Source organism: Typopeltis vanoorti, chromosome 5 (genome assembly GCF_054136105.1).
Source record: "Typopeltis vanoorti isolate ZY-2024b chromosome 5, IOZ_Tvanoo_1.0, whole genome shotgun sequence".
Classification (NCBI taxonomy): domain Eukaryota; kingdom Metazoa; phylum Arthropoda; class Arachnida; order Uropygi; family Thelyphonidae; genus Typopeltis; species Typopeltis vanoorti.
The window spans coordinates 59468093-59486641 of NC_143553.1; the positions used below are offsets into that span (position 1 = coordinate 59468093).

At 36.6% G+C, this 18549-nt stretch overlaps 1 protein-coding gene across 1 annotated transcript in view; it reads right to left on the reverse strand.

Annotated features, from left to right (window-relative positions):
• Nucleotides 1-519: 519 nt before the first annotated feature.
• Nucleotides 520-18549, reverse strand: part of LOC150106454 (disintegrin and metalloproteinase domain-containing protein adm-2-like) — a 279900-nt gene continuing 261870 nt past the window's right edge. Inside the window, exons 13-15 of the mRNA XM_090393007.1 lie at nt 11480-11591; nt 3025-3166; nt 520-1099 (exon numbers count right to left, since the gene is read on the reverse strand). Coding sequence (XP_090249133.1) covers nt 520-1099; nt 3025-3166; nt 11480-11591 — 834 coding nt within the window. The remainder of the gene's footprint in view (nt 1100-3024; nt 3167-11479; nt 11592-18549) is intronic.

Sequence of the window (18549 nt, forward strand, 5' to 3'; positions counted from 1 at the left end):
TGCAACAAACAATGGCACGCCAGTTGGAACAACTTAAAAAATACAACGTTTTTATGTATCGATTATGTGAAGCAATTTGTACCTGTAATTTCCAGTTTGTTTAAATAATTCAATGTTTATTAGTATTCCTTTCCTTTATAAATACCTGAAGAAGGCTGCTATATGCCGAAACTAGTAGTATTTATCATTAAAATCTTTATATGTTATCTCAGTCTTGGAGTCATTAAATCTATTTTTTGAAATATATATATATATATATATATATATATATATATACAGTTATATATGTATATATATAACCTATATATATATATATACATATAGTTATATATATATATATATAACTAATTCCTTCAAGATTATTCTGGATGAAATCTCAGATAATTTTTTTAGATGACCAAGCTGCATTTTTAGAGATTTGTGGCAATTGCACACTTTTTAATAAGTATGCCTTTAAGAATACTAAGAACATTCTCATATTAAGTTTGCTAGCAATATATAACCTATTAAGTTGAAATTTTAAGTATTTTGTTGAAATTTTTTTGCTAAGGCAAGTACTCTTGAAGATTCTTGGCTACCAACTGGGGATGATAGTGTCTTGCTGCCAGAACTACTACTTATACTTGTCGACTCTAAATCTTTATTTGTGATGTCTAGATTTTCATTTTCCTGGGTGTTCTGGAACTTTCCTAAATGGGATACATTTAAATTTGTTCTTTCAGATGTTTTTGAACTAAGTGATTCTAACTGAGGAGATGTGGGGTATCCTACAGATGACGTTAATGAAGGTGGAGGTGGCCGTGGAGGAATATGTGATTTCTGTTCAACATCACCAAACTTGGATTGTAGTGCAGAACATTCAGGTCTGCTTTTCAGGTTACTAAAAAATGGAAGCTCTCTTCCTGCTTTTAACTGTGATGTGGTTAACGGTACAGGAGGAGCTGGACGAACAGGTAAGCGCTTTGAGGTAGTACTCTGACTAATTATTTTTTCTGTTTTATTTGTGGCAGGATAAGGACCAGAAATTTCCACAGGTACCTGGATACTGTGAGCTGATACAGGAGCTTTACCCTTATTTTTAGACTGGATGGAATGAGATCTATAAAGATAAAAAACATGCAAGTTTTAAAATTAATCGATATACATTGTCCCTAAAATCTCAATAAAGTAACATATTTAAATGAAAATCTTTTAAACAGATCATAGGTTATAACGTAGATTACTCTAAGATGAACAGCATAAGATGTTAGGCACTAATGAAATGAATGAGGAGTATAAATTACAGAGCAGAAAAGCAATACGCACAGTAAAGAAGGGCAGTGCACAATATGAGAGGAGGCTAGCTGGTTGTCATATCAAGAAAAAGTGAGTTCTTTTATACAGTGAGCAGAAGAAAGAATCAGCAATGAGTCGAATGAAATCGTCTTTGTCTAAGGCATGTTGAGAAAGTCCACTTTTTGGTTGTCCATATCGAATATATTTTTAAGTTCTTTTTCTTCTCACTATGTCCTGTCCATCACTGTTCCCACATTGGATATTGTAGACACCTGGGAAGGAGGGAGTGATCCTAGTGGCCATTAATTTGTCAAAGAAAGTGGAGACTTTGTCCAAAGGTTTGTATACTGTTCTGATTTTGTGCTGTTTCAAGAGTTAGCCCAGTTTATCTGTTGTAATGCTGGGAAGGGATATGGTGTACTTATAGTCTGATTGGGAGGTGGAGGTTTGTTGTAACCATTCTGTTCAAAAAGTTTAAGTAGAGCCTGTTGTTCCAGATGCAATACAGGTCCTAAGGGCGAAATTCGTTCTGCCCTTAAGGCTAAAGTTTTGAAAATCCCAAGTTTCTAAGTGGGATGATGATGATGTGAAGTGGCATGTAAGTATCTGTCTGTATGTGCGGGCTTCCAACAGACTGAGTAAGATAGGAACCTATCCGATTGCCATGTAATTAAAATATCCAAGAAGTTCAGAGCCCCTTTTTCCTCTTCAACAATAAAAATAATTCAAGGGCAGATACTGTTCAGGAATTGTAAAATCCTTCCTCTCTCTCTCCTTCCCAGATATCTACAGTGTCATAACCCTGTCAATGTGGGAGCCAGTACTTTGGACAGACATACTAAACCATCATAATAAGAACATAAAAAATATATTTGATATGAACAGCGAAAAAGTTGACTTTCTTAACAGGCCTGAGAAGGAACATTTCATCAGATGAGAAAAGGCAAAGTTACCACACTGAACCTGGTTTAAATCACAAAGACTGTTCCTAGACATGGCTCATGTGCCACAGAACCCAGTGAACTGTAATAGAAATGATGGTTTAAATTCTACATAAATTTTGTAGCACCACTCATTAATCACTGAAAATCATCTCAGAGAGCACAACTGTTGTCCTTTGTACATGTGATTGTCCTTGCTCTGGAGCTCATTTCAGTCTTTGCTGATTGTGTATATTCATTATACCTTTATCGTGGGGCAAGTTGAGGGGGTTTCAACTCGCCCTAATAGGGACATGGGAGAAAAGGAAGGAAACTCCATATGAATAAATAAATAAATTATACCTTTGAAAATGCTAGTTTAAGCTGGTGAAATGTAAAATTGTAAATATTTAGTTTATTCAGTAAATTATATATTTTATTCCTATTTCTGCATAGGTTTATTCTAGAAACATTAACTTGAAATGAACATTTTTGCTTGATCTAAGTGGAAAGTCCTCAGCGATTCCAGCTAAAACTAAATTATCGCATATACAATAATACTCTTGAACTTCTCAGAAATGATTAGGTCTTTTTAGTTTGCAATTTGAATTAATGCAATTACTTTCTTTTTCAAGGAATCAGTACAGACATCTCTTACTACAACAAAAGTCATTATAACAAACTTGCTCACTATAACAGAGTGAATCAAACTGCTGTTGTTTTCATTCACTAGGAAAATATATTTCATGAAAATAAGAATGAAATTTCTTATGAAGTATAATATGATACTCAGGAACTCCTGGTACAAAAGCATTCATAAAGTTCTTACCTGAATGGCACTTTCCGAGCTTTAGTGGTCCACCAGACTTTGAAATGAAGCTGAGAGAACTGGACAATACAGGCTACAATAGCACACACAGGAACAATGCCCAGGAAAATTATATAAAGGGCAACAGCAAATGAATAGCCAGCTGTAAGTATGAATTGCAAAATACATTTTAATACACCAATCAGATACTTCATAAGAAGTATGCACTCAATAAGTCTAAGTTATTTTGTGTGTACATATATCTGACTCAGGAAGTTATGTTTGATCAAAAGTGTATCGACAATAAAACTAAGAAAACCCAGAAATTCTATATATACTATTTAGGATTTTTAATTTTTTGTGAACGTATATAAATCTACAAGGGGTACCCAAAAATATTTAGAATTATTTTATTTTTTTTAATTTTATTAAAGTTTATAATACCATATTCTAGTCTCCTTCAAAGTATTCTCCATGCAAGTCAATGCACTCGTCACAATGTTTTTCCACTTCTGGAAACAGTTCTGGAACACTGTTTATAGCCTCCAGTGACTTTTCTTTCACTTTATCCACATCAATGAATCACTTCCCTTTCATGGTTTTCTTTATCCATTGGGAATAAAAAAAAAAAGTCACATATGGAGAGAGAGATCATGCAAGTAGAGAGGGTGGGGAACAACACCCATGTTGTTTTTCATCAAGAGCTGTTGGACAGACAAGGTCATGTGGACTGGGGTATTGTAGTGGTGCAACAACCAATCTCAGCTTCTGCACATTTCTGGCTGTTTTTGTCGCACACTATCACAGTCTTTTAAAAACATTGAGATAAAAATGTTGGTTTACTGTCTGTCCAGGAGGAACAAATTATGTGTGTACAATTCCATTCATATCAAAAAAAAAAAAAAAAAAAATCAACATTGTCTTGACATTTGATTGAACTTCACGTGCTTTCTTGGGTCTCAGTGAATTTGCATGTTTCCATTGACTTGATGCTTGTTTTGTTTCTGGATCATAACCATAGCATCAAGACTCAGCCCAGGTCACAACATTTGAAAGAAGGTTCTGGTCATTAAGAACTTGCTCCCTCAAATCACTGCAAACAATCACATGAATTTGTTTTTTGATTCTCAGTGAGCAAATGAGACAAATTTAGCAGACACATTTCATTTGCAAATCTTCTGTCAAAATTCGCTAGCATGAACTCCATGACAAATTCATCTCTTCAGAAACATTTTCAATGGTCTTTTGACGATCTTCATTGATTGCCTGGCAAACCTTTTTGATGTTTTCATCATTTCTGCTTGTCGAAGGTTGGACAGATCAGGGTTGGTCTTCAACTGACTTTTCCTCATTTTTGAAATGGGAAACCACTCATAGACCTACATTTTACCTAAAGAAAACAAAATTTCATGCACACTCTCTATTCCTTGTGGTCAGCCATCACGAAATCAGCAGAGTTGCGTGTAAGCACTAACAAAAAAAGCAGCCATAATAACAAACCAGTTCACACAGGATGATGCCACTTGCCAGACTGGCATGGAAAACTGCACATTCACGACACCTAGCAGCAGCATCTGTAACTAGAAAATGCACATGTGCCAAGTTCAGATTCCAGTTATTTTGGGATAACCCTCTTGTATATGCAAACTCAAATAATTGAATATATGGCATATTTAAACAATATACTATATGCACTGTTAAAAATTTCTAATTTTTTGTAAATGTATATATTAATTTATTTCAATTTGAATTACTAAAACTATCAATGAATAACATATTGATTCTGGACATCACACATATACATTACAGACATGTTATCCCCCCCCCCCCCACACACACACACATACAAAATGTAGAAGAGCTGTGAATGCATAATGGATCTTATCATGACTATCATCACAATCAATTACATCGGAAATAAATTATAAATTTATGCATATTACTACTATTTCTATCAAGTCTTCATTTAAGATTTTTGAGCAAAGTCTGCCAGAAGGTGAAGTTCTTGTTAACATTGATAGTGACATAGAATGAAAAAAAGGACAGCACATCACTAGTGACCCTTCTTCATCAGGACATTGCCTCTCCATATATAACTTTATGATAATACCTATCTGAGAGTTAGTCACTGATCCAATTCACTATTCTGTTATCCAATCCCATTTCTTTCAGTTTATTTAACAGCTTGTTGTATAGCAGTCTTTTGCAAAATCAAAGTATACCCACTGTATATGCATCTCCCCTGTCCAAGACATTTGTCACCTGTTACTGTATCAATCCACCTATATCTTGGTCTTCCTTTGAGTCTTTCTCCTGCCAACCTGCAGAGAACAACTGTTTTGTTGATCTTTCCTCTCCCATTCTATTTAAGTGACCATGCCACCTGAGATTAGCTCTGCTAACACATTCCTGGTTATAGGGAGTACATCACCATCAAATTCCTGACATATACCCTCAAGGGGGTGTACAGGATATGATAGTACAGCATGAAAAACTTACACCTTTACTAACTTCCTATCTACAATTTTCCTCCAAATCAATCTGTTATCTGTCAAGACTTCAACATTATCAGAACTTATATTTCTATCTTCTAAGGCACTTTTCACAATCAATCCACCTATATCTTGGTCTTCCTCTGAGTCTTTCTCCCGCCAACCTGGCAGAGAACGTTTTGTTAATCTTTCCTCTTCCATTCTGTTTAAGTGACCAAGCCACCTGTGATTAGCTCTGCTAACACATTCCTGGATGCTAATAATTTGTAGCCACAAGCGTATCACCACATTCATACTGTGGAACAATTTTATCTTCTTTCCACTCTCTTGGAACCTGTGATGTTGTAAGACTTATTAAACAGGCATGCTAGTATTACTGCCAATTCCCTGGATCATTCTCTTAAGACATATGGTGATGTGTAATCAAATCCTATCACCTTATTGATATCAGGTTTATTTCTTTCCTTATATACCTCCAGCTCACTCACAGTTAAACCATCCTGTACACTTGAAGTTTCCAAGATTTCACTGTGAGAGGATGAAATACCCTTATAAATTGTTCAGTGAATATGTGAATACCTCAACAATTACTTCTACAACATTACCATTTTACTATTTTCATCCATTAACATCATCTTACCATAATCATTTTTCCTTCTACTTGCCACATACCTGAAAAATTTACTAGGATTTTTGTTGGCCTGATATGCTAATTACTGCTTATAGTAATTAGCATATCAGGCCAACAAAAATAATAACCAACTAAGTCACCTTCCTGGCCTGCTCTTTATACTCTTCATGCAACTGATTGCTACCATTATCGTATGTCGTATAGTTGTGTGGACATGATGTTTAGGGCCTCCCTCGATGAGTCTAAGGACTCCCTGGAGTCGCCCGTAATAATAGTAATTGTCCATCTTGTGCTTTCTCCACAGTATTCTCTTCTAAATTTCATTCTTAATCCATCCCTGTATTTGTCCATTTGACACCTACTTTATGCAGTCTTTTGATCTTCAGAACAGATTCACACACTGATGTTGTTAAATATCTTTTGGTCAGTTCCCATGCAGCATTTACCCCCCACCCCACATAACACCTCATTCCATTGTTAAAAAGTTGTTTCTTCTTTCTCTTATTATTATATCTATGTTCTATATTTATTTATCTCTTTATACTCAATTTTAATCTTAACTTTATATCTGGGATTGTTTCCTCTTCAGATACTGGCGAATTTATATTTTGCTGCGCCAGCCAGTATCCTATAGTAGAAAAGATCTTTACTCAGGGAGACAATACTAGATTCTTAACTTTCTTACCCAATATCTTACTTAACTGCCCTATAGATCTAGATTATTGCAGTCGTGACCTAAATCTATATTTATATTCACTCACTAAATCCTTCCCGCCAAAATCAGGTTCTATTTTTATAAGTGGTAATTTGGAATCGTAATCAGGCATGACTCAGGTTCAGGTAAACATGTTTATTGGAATATCTAAAAACACAATACAAAATTCATATACTCAATTATGCTCAATACTAAATAAAACTCGAACTAAGAGATTGACACATTCGAACTAATTAAACTTATAAGGCATGCTAAACACTGTAATTACGCATTGGGATACAAATCAAATGACAACAAGTTAAGCTAAATTCCTTCTAGCAGTATTATTCGTAAGAACAAACTATCAACCATTCTAATATTACTGAAACTCTAAATTCTACCTTTCATATCATATCAAGTTAATTCTATCACATACAAGTTACAAAAATCTCTCCTAAACAATTCTTCTTACTCACAAACTAGGTAAACTTTCTAAATAGTGACTGTCCACAGAGTTCCATATTATAAAGTTCTTAATTTCATAATTGTAAACAATCTTCTTTCTTCTAATGAATATTCACACAAAATTAAAAGAATAGCACCTTACCGACCTTTTTTTCTCCACGTCGTTCTGCACCACGTGTTTGTCCGGATATTTCTCATCTATTTTGGCTGTCTATATGCCAACGTAGGGGTTACTATCTTCATTCTTTCTGCCGGAAACGGACTCAAAATCCTTGCATTTCGGGAACAACTCGATGGGGCTTTCCAGCGATGGCTTGATTCTGCTAGGACTGGAATTTTCTTCCTTCAGCTTTGCACAGAATCCAGCTTCATTTCTCTACGAACACTCGCTGCCCGACATCACAGACTTCATCCCCCCCTTTACGCAAAACTGCCCACCAACTTCCGAACCACCCAACAGGAAAACAATATGACAAGTGATCCAGAAAAAAAAAAGCCTCCTTGTTCCAGGCTCAATCCCCTTTTATACTCCCATCAAGCGCCCTCCTTTTTAGCCCCTTTTTGTACACGAACATTACTAATTTCACCCTTTGGCTTATTCTTCGTTTCTACGACGCTGATATACTTGGATTCATGGAATACATGGCTACGTGATTTTCCGAGTAAGCTATGTAAAATAGATTTTGCATAGCTTAAGTAAGGCTTAAATTTAATTCACATTATCCCTCTTTTTAAAGACATACAAAATGAAATCTTAAATTAATCACAATAGCTTAAATATAAGGTGCTTAAATAAAGTATACAAATTTTTACATAAAGTGAGGAAGTTTCACTTTTAATTACAACTGGTGTGCAGGTATTTCTCTATGTTTGCCATTTTTATATGTTAGACCCTAAATGAATGATTTCTATCCAAGATTCCTTCATTTAGGATCTAACACCATGCTATAGCTCCTAGCTGTCTCTAAAGCTTTTCATAATCACCAGCCTTGTAATTCCATATATATCCTTTCCTCACAGAAGTCTTCATATGACTAGCCACAACACAGGTAATCACTTCCCAATCACTCTCATTAACTGGGTTTTTGTTGATCTGGAGCCAAGCAGCTTACTCACAATTACATCTTCTGATGAAATGATTAGATCTAAAACTCTCAATTCTCATGTGCACTCCTTCACATAATGACCGAGATAGTTGTCGTTTGAAAACTCAAATTCATTTTCCTTATTCCCAAATGCTATCTCTTCGTTCCAATCTATACTGCCATAATTAAAATCACCCATAATAATCATCCTCCCTTGTTCACTAACCCAAGCTTATACATGTAGCTTATACATTTCTTCGTCACCAATCTCCATATTCCATGGCCCATAGCATCTAGATCTACTTTTAGTGACTGACATGCACATTTGACAATGTCCACCATCCTTTTTGCCTCCTAAGTACTACCTGGGTTCCTATCGAAACTGGTCACAATCCAAAAATGAGTTAAGCCATGTTGCCTTCTCAGTCCCTTATACTTTGCACTGGTTCTAGAACTTTTTTTTTAAAAGGAAGTGATAATTCATATGCTGTGAGAGGAACAACAATTCCCTTGATCATGAAATAAAATATTACCATACACAGATAATGTAATGGGCACTTTGAGGGATAATGATTCAATATACTTTTTTTCCCTTTTTTTTTTTTGTGGAAAAATTCAGCATAGCCAATGGACTATCTCCCAATGTTGATAAAATGAAAATTAAAAATTTATTATTATCATCCAAGACTCCCATGGAGTCAAAGACTCATCTAGGAGGTCATTTTATCATATACACAGCTCATCATACTGCACTTTAAACACACTCAAATTCTCTGCAGACACCACACTCTCAGGCAAGGCATTCCAATCATTCACAGCTCTGCATGCAAAAAACCTGCTTCTCACACCCTCTTTATACAGTTTCCAGAGATGACCTCTGGTTCTCATGGAACAAGAATCTCCCTACTTCTGCAAGTCAATGTCCTCTACATCATTCCCAGAAGTCTTTGTAATGTCTTCACAATTTTGGCAATATGTCCCCTAAATTTCAGATCCTTATCCACTATCATCCCAAGATCTCTTATTTCCTCCACCTCTGACAGTATATCCTCACCAAGCATAAATTCTGCATCCCATCTTTGTTTCCCAAATGATGCTATTCAACTCTAACTTCTACTAAATCAGGTAGGAGTTAGATAGATGGATAGCTTCATCCTTCTCACTCTAAGTATACATTCTGATATGTAGAGATGTTGCAGGTACATGGGAATGCAAGATATGTCTGAAGACATATCTTGCATTCTATTCCTATGATCATATCATCCTCTGTTAACTATGTCTCACTAATGCCTATAATGTTTGGCCATGTTGTGCTAACCAATGCCCCAAACTCCTCAACCTTATTTTGAATACTTCTGGCATTAGTACACATAAACTGCAATATTCCCTTCATCCCACAACCTCCCTTACACCTTGTTATTTGGACCACTAAAGTTAAGAACCTAAGGTGCTACATTTTGCATCATGTAGCCAAAATAAACATCTCTTTCACCTTGACTCTTTGCATCCTCAGCATCACTGACATCTTTAATCTTAGCAGCAGGAAAACATGATTTCATCACACTCTCTTCAAGGACTCCTATTATCAATGAATCACCATACAAAATTTGATCCTTTCTTTCACTTCTGTGTCATACCATCTGCCCACTGTTTTTCCAACCAATCAAATCTCGTGTTTTGTTCTATGAAGAACTCCACATAGGTCTGCTATCTTTTCCATTACCATCTGGTCATTCTCTTCATTTTCCACCATGCTATTTGTACAGTCACTCGAACTGCTTATACACTAATTATGCCAATCACATTATCACACATTTCATCTTTCAACTCACTTATCATTCTTCTTACTCTCTTCACACTTTTGGCATTCACTCATGAAACACTTTTAACAAGCATGTTCTCCAGTTTCATTCTCCTTCCAAATTGCAATGTCACCACCTGCATTAAACCTAGAATTAAAACAAGAATATAATTTAGAACTGAGCAAAAAAATTTTATACACTCTGACTAATTCATATCTATAGATGATTCCTCTGCCATGCAGTTTCTTGTGCTTCAAAGCTGCCTTCTCAGTTTATTATAGTCACCTGCTTTACAGTTCCACATATGTCCCTTACTACTAAGTCAAACTGAACTCTCCAAATGGAAGTTCAATGGTCAACTTGTTTCTAGGCAGATTCTCTGATGATAATCCTAGATTCAATGTTTTTGTGCTCGGAGTCTTTTTTGTCATGCTTCTTAAGACAGTTATCCCTGAGTAGTTATATACTTTTATTTTTCCTCATCTTGCATGCTTCCTCCTCTGCCCAGTCTGTATCCACATAGCTGCAATTACCCATAATGATAATCATCATTGTATCCACAAGATTTATCCATCTATGAAGTTCATGATAATCTTCACTATTAACCTCATGATAATCTTTCCCTATTAACCAAATCTGTATTACTCATTACTACAAAAATGTTGATTTCTACCCTGGCTGGATTTAAAAGAATTAAATCATTAACAATAATCACCTACTTTATCCTCCCTGAATAAATTGAACACATCAGATTCTATTCCTGTAACAATATCCTCCTTGCAAACCAAGTCTCATAATGCCTATAATTTTTGGTTTCTCTGCATCTACCAATGCCAAGAATTCCTCACCTTTATTTCTGTATTTTTCTTCAGATGGGAATGGAATCTTTATACAGCTATACATGTATAAAGGACAAGTTCATAAGTTAATATTTAGAAATTTGCAAATTATAAAGTAGAAGTAAGGATCAAAATTCTATAAAGTTCTTTGAATGCATTCCTGAGATCTGTTGCTCTGAGCCTAGGTTCAGCTTCTCGATACTCTCCACACCGATTCCATAGGTTTTGTAAGTGTGAGGATGCTTTACATTTTTGTGTTATTCATCTTATTATGAACAGTCCAAAATAACTTCTCAGATGCAGCATGCATTAACCCAATGAAAAATAAGAGATAATTATTTGTTCATTTATCTAAAAATATCTTTCCAATATGAAGAAATGATTTAATAAGTGAAACTATTTTTCAGAGAGAGATTCATACAATTCATATATAGATGTTAGATAAATATGTATTGATAAAATGTATACCATAAGGATCAGAGGCAGGTCCACTGTGTAGACTTCCACCAGGACCAGGATAATCACAATATGGTGGTTTGTATCCAAGATGGCAATGACACTGACCTTTGCTGTTGCAAATCTGAAAACAAATATTTAAGAATTTAAGAAGTTATATATATATATATATATATATATATATATATATATTCTCACAATTCTCTATTTAAGAAGTTATTTCATGAATACTTTGTGATGCACTCCAGCATTCTGTTTGGGAATCAACATCATAGTCTTCTGACAAACTATCTCTAAAGAGACTTTTCATAGAGAATTAGTAATGCAGCTACTTATACAAATAATAACAATACATTGCTTCCAAGTACATGTTTTTTGTAAATTTATTTTAGCCACCTGAATTAATACTACAACAAGTAGTATATTATGCCACTTACTGTATGAAGGGATATATTATCATTATTGTGATGCCTCATGGAATCCAAGGACTCATCATCATGGGAGGATACTCTCCACCACCCACTTGACATAATCCTCTACTGCACTTAGCCAGCTACTATCTGCTAATAGTATATTTTGTCTGTTTGCACATGTTCTTTTGATCTGCCTGAAAGCGAGATAAAACCCAAATTTTTGGGGGAGGGACTGATAACTCCTTATGCAATTGGCAAACTCACCTTCAATTGAAAAAAAAAAGTCAATATAAAGATTTCTCTCATCATGAAAAGAATCACACTCTGATCTTCTTCAATCAAAGGATGCACTGGTCTGTCATTCTCCCAACACTACAGATGCACTTATTGCTATAGCTATTGCTACAATAAATGGAAAGACAGAAACGTTATACTGTGGTATAGTAACAATGTCCCTTTTCTATGGAGTTTGAAAAAAATTAAGATTTGGTGAAAGCAGGTAAAACATACCACAGATAATGCAGCCAAACTTGCATATTGTGAAGTAATAATGGTACTTTTGTTTAAATAATTTTAATGGCATCTTCTGGAACTGAGAGTAACACAGGATCAGAAGATTACAGTTATAGAACTTCCAATAAAGCAACATTAATTTAAAAAAAAACTTTAGGGAATGATACTATATTTTAATTAACCTAAAAGAAGAAGTCAAGTATTTCTTCCTCACAAAAAAAGCAAATTTCAAAATTATTATTATTATTATTATTATTATTACTACGTGACACCTCCAAGGAGTTTAAAGACTCATAGAGGGAGGGCACCTACTCCACCACTCAATCCACCAACTACAACGAACTTCAACTACCTTCATCATCTACACCAATGCCATCTACTGCCGACAACCACCACTAGTATTTTCACAGACAATCACAAACATCCATGCCCACAGCGAACATGCAGCCTTTTGGCTGGAGATCAGATACGCTAACCACTCGGCCAACCAGGCCTTGTTATCCAAGAGAATAACAAAAATTACATAAATTGAGCTGATCTTAGTAAATATTATCTCCATGATATATAAAGATTCACTGCACCACACACACACACACACACACACACAAACAAACCTTAATTAACAACACTAACTCATTTGCTGACAAAGCACTCTAAACCATTGTAACCCATTCCACTCATTCACCATCCAAATAAAAATCTACTCTTCATTGCTAAACTTTCTAACACTTTCACAACTTCTTTGTTTTTAACATCTCTACTGAACATTTTCTTCTGTAACTATCCTAAAAAACTCCTTTGGTAACTTATATATTGCTTCTATTATACCCCCCCCTTTTTTTTTAACCTATATGCTGTAACACACAAACTTTAATCTATTATAGGAAATCATATAGAAAGTCACCTTATATGGAATGACCTACTTCTGAATCATCTATACCACTGCCTTATAACCAAAAAAATCTGTGCACAGCAGTCTGGAGGTGGACTGCTGTGCATGTTTGATACAGCAGTCCATACTGCATCAAGGTCTTATAGAGGAATGATCACTATTATTATTGCACAGGCACCTCCATGGAGTCCAAAGACTCATCACGGGAGACCCAACCTATCCACTCAATTTATCATACCTCTCCTTGAACTTATTAACAGACAAAGCACACTTGCAACTAACATGGACAATCCATTCCATTCATTTACAATTCTCCAAGCAAGAAATCTAGTTCTCACATTCCTGCTAATCACACTTTTACTCAACTTCCTGGGATAACCTCTTGTTCTGCCCTCTCTAACCAAGTGCTTAATAGTAAGCTGTATTCCACAAGTGAAGAAGGGGACACAATTTGGGGTAAAGTGGATGACAAACAATATTAAACAGGAGCTGCATGTGAAAAAGAGGCTATGGAAGAGATATAAGGAGACAAGTGAAGAGCAAATGCATGAAGAATATAAGACATGGGCCAGGAGAGTGACTAGTATGGTAAGGAAGGCGAAACTGGAATATGAGAAAAGATTGTCCCTAAGATCCAAAGAAAATCCTAGGGAATTTTTTAGCTATGTGGCCAGTAGCAGGAAAAATGATTGTGGAAGAATGACACTGCAGGATAAAAATGGGAATAGAGTGACTGATGCAGAGGACATAGTGGAATTGTTCAATGAACACTTTATTGGTGTATTTCATCCTGGAGGAGTAAATTTTAATACTAGAGGGATAGGGCAGGTTCAAGGTTTATAGGTGCAGGAGGAGAACATGTTCCAAATACCGAGTACTCTGGATGTCAGTAAAGCTGTGGGACTGGATGGTATTTCACCACGAGTTTTGAGAGAATGTGCTAAGCAACTTTAATCTTTAATCTGACAGCTCCTTTGACCTGGCTTTTCAATGAAAGTCTGGCTACAGGAAAGGTGCCCAGGGAATGGAAGGAAGGTAAGATAGTTCTATGGCATAAGGGTGGTAGCAGACTGGAATTGTCTAATTATAGGCCAGTTTGTGGACAGATGGGGGTAATATTATCTGTGAGAGTCAACATGGATTTGTGAGGGGGGGGGGTGCTCTTGTTTTAGTAATATGCTAGCCTTTTATAATAAAGTTACAAGAGCAGTAGATGAGGGAAAGGCATATATACTGCCATTTTCTTGGATTTAGCGAAGGCATTTGACAGGGTGCCACATGATAAGCTGATATTTTAAGTTGCAGCACATGGGTTTGGATGTCAGGTTGGTCAACTGGATTCAGGATTGGCTGTCCGATAGGTATCAGAGAGTTGTGTATGGTGGGGCAGTTTCAAGGAGGCAGAGGGTTACAAGTGGGGTCCCACAGGACTCAGTACTGGGACCTATATTGTTTAACCTTTATATCAATGACATTGTCAGTGGATTGCAGGGGGATGTTCAGTTGTTTGCAGATGATGTGAAGCTGAGAAGGGTTATTAGTAATAGTGCAGATGTGGTAGTCATGCAAGAAGATTTTAATAAGCTAGACAGATGGGCAAATGAATGGGAGTATCAGTTTAATGCAGCAAAATGTAAGATCTTGAGGTTTGGGACACATCGATGGGACGCTGTATACTCTATTGGAGGAGGTATACTGGAGGAAGTAGGGGAGACAAGAGATCTGGGGATGATGATTGATAGAAACCTGAAATTCAAGGGATATATTGCAAAGGTGGTGAAGGTAACACAATGGATTGCTGCAATAATGAGAAGGATGCTGACCTGCAGAGATAAAAGAGTTAGCATTCCGTTGTATAAGACCCTGATAAGACCACACTTGGACTATTGTTCTGAAATTTGGTCCCCAGGATTTGAAGGGGATAAATTAACTGTGGAAAGGGGTACAGAGGCAGATAACAAAAACAGTTTAAGGACTTTACAATGCTAGTTATAAGAATTGGCTGAGGGAATGTGGACTGCAGAGTTTGGTGGATAGAAGAAGGAGAGGTGATATAATTGAAACAAACTGTTGAGAGATGGTTACAGGGTTGACACTGGGGAGTTCTTTTGCTTGGTTGAACAGCGGGAAGGAGTGATGACAAGGGGACATCCCTGGAAGTTACGAAAGGAAACTGTGAGCAAGAGGGTGAGGAGTGGGTTCTTTGCATGGAGGGTGGTTGAACCGTGGAATGGATTGCCTGATAGAGTGGTGAGAGTGGGAATGGTCAATGAGTTTAAGGAGTGGTATGATAGATTTGTGTTTCCTGGGAGGGACCTCCCACGTTGAGTCTTGATAGACTTGTGTTTCCTAGGAAGGAACTCCTGAGATGAGTCTTTTGACTCCTTGGAGGCCTAAATAATAATAATAATAATTTTCCCAGTATCAATCCTATAAAACGCTTTAGGATATGATAAAACAATGTTTCTATCATATCCTCTCTTTTTTTGTCTATGAACCAACTTCTGCAATCCACACACCCTCAATATATCATAACAGGATGTGTTCCACTGACCAATCTTGGACACTCACCTCTGAATCCTCTACACCACTTCCACATCACCAAGAAACTCTGGAGACCAGACACGAGCACAGTAATATAAAGAGTATTATAAGGCCTTATAAAGAGTAAAAACTTCTTTATCTTTACTTGTTAGTGTGTTCTTCAACAGCCAAATAATCTTATGATACCTTGGCAAACTTAGCAATATGCCCTCTAAACTTAAACTCTGTCTACCCCTTCCCCACAAAAAAAAATCTCTAGCCTCATTTATTTCTTAGAGTACAGTTCCATCAATATGGTACACAATTTGTGATCAATTATCCCAAAATGCATAACTTTCCATTTCACCACATTAAACTGATAGCCATTATCTTTTGCCCACACTAATAGCCTATTTAAATTATCCTGCAAGTTCTCCACATCACCTCCACAATGTCACTCACAAGTCTTTCACTACCTCTTTCATACCAACATTATTCATTCCTGTATTCTTCACTCTTCCATACATATCAGAAATTAATGAAGATATCCATAATATCATTATTACGGGTATCTTCATGGAGTCAGTAGACTCATCACAGGAGACTCAAACCAGCAATACGATATCTATCATGTCTCTTCTTGAATTCATTTACAGATGAACTCACAACTGAGTCAGGCAATGAATTCCACTCATTCACCACCCTCCAGGCAAAAAACCTCATTCTCACACCCTTGTTAACCACACTTTTCTTTAATTTCCAGGGATAACCTCTTGTTGTTCCATCACTATCACACAGCTGAAACATTTCTCCTGCATCATCTTATAAAAACCTTTTAGTAATTTAAATGTTTCTATCATATCCCCTCTTCTCTGCCTATCAACCAACCTCTGCAATCCACAAGCTCTCAATCTATCAATGTAGGGAGCATTTTTTACATCACTCACTAACCTAGTCACTCTCCTCTGAACTCTCTCCACAACCTCCTCATCTCCAAGCGAACAGACCTGAGCACAGTAATCCAAATGTGGAAGTATCAACGCTTTATAAAGGGGAATAATAACCTCTTTATCTCTGGATGTTAGTGTGTTCCTCAATAACCACGTAATCCTATGTGTAATCTTGGACACCTTAGCAATGTGTCCCCCTGAACTTCATCTCCCTATCCACCAACACCCCTAAGTCCCTAGCCCCATCAATCTCTTGGAGTACCATTCTGTCAATATAGTACACAGCCGGTAATCTTTTAATCTCAAAATGCATAACCTTACACTTTTCCACGTTGAACTGACATCCATTACCCTTTGCCAGCTTATTTAAATCATCCTGCAAACTCTCAACATCAGCTTGATTTTTTATTGCGCTACCCAACTTTGCATCATCGGCAAACAGCTGAATATCTCCCCTCAAGCCATTTCCTATATCATTTATGTACAAATTAAACAACGATGGCCCAAGCACAGAGCCCTGAGGCGCACCACTGGTGTCACCTGCCTTATCCTGGACTCTGCTCCTCCATACACCACCTTCTCGTATCTCTCCCTGAGCCATTCTCCTATCCATATCACTAGTTTAGTATCCATTCCCATCTGCTCCAATTTGCGTAACAGTGTTCCATGGGGTATCCTGTCAAAAGCCTTAGCAAAATCCAGAAGTAAAACTGTGTATCCATTTCCTTTGTCCAACTCGGATGTCATTCTATTATAAAAAGTTAATAGATTGCTAAGGCAGTATCTACCTTTAATATAACGATGTTGACCCATATAGAGTATCATATCCTGATCCACCCATTCTTGAATTTTGTCTTTAACCAACTTTTCCAATACTTTTACCACCACTCCTGAGATGGTGATTGGTCTGTAATTAACTACTGCAGTTTTAGAGCCACCTTTATGCAAAGGAACTACTTTGCCTTCTTCCACTCCCTAGAGACCATACCAGAGTTCAAACTTAAGTTAAATAACCAAGTAAGAGGCGTTGACAATTCCTTTGCACATTCACGAAACACCCGAGCTGATATAACATCTAAACCTACAGCAGTGTTTGCATTTAAATTTTGCAATATACTAAGTACCTCTGATTTCTTAACTTCAATTCTGACATTAGTTATTGCTACAGGTACAGAGATATCCTCATTTGGGTGATAGACTTTTGAAAAGTGATCACTCAGTAACTCGACTATTACATCTGAATTTTTCACCTCAATACCATCAGCACCCACTAAAGTTAACCTTCCAAAGTCATTCTTCCTTTTACTTGCCACACAGCGGAAGAACTCTTTGGGATTACTCTTGATCTCATTGGCTAAGGTCTTCCCATAATCTGATTTAGCTTTTCTTACTATACTGATAACCTTCCTAGCTTGAGCCTTGTACTGCTCATGGGTGTACTGATCGCCTTTCTCCTTGTACATTCTCCGTAACATTTTCTTTTTTTGCAGATCAAGCTTGATACTACTGCTCATCCATCTAAAGCCAACCTTGTTTGTCTTCCATGACCATTGGGACACAATCTGATATTGCTTTCCTCAGATACCTGCTGATTTTATCCCATGCACTGCTAACATCTTTCCCCTGCAACATGTTCTGCCATGGGATGGCTGCAAGCTCACTCCAACGCTTGTTATAATTGCTTAACCTGTAGTTCCGTATATATCCCTTCTTAACAGAAAAATCCACAGATTTTGCAACCTCCCAAGTCAATACCACATGATCGCTCTCACTAATTGGAGGTAATGAGGA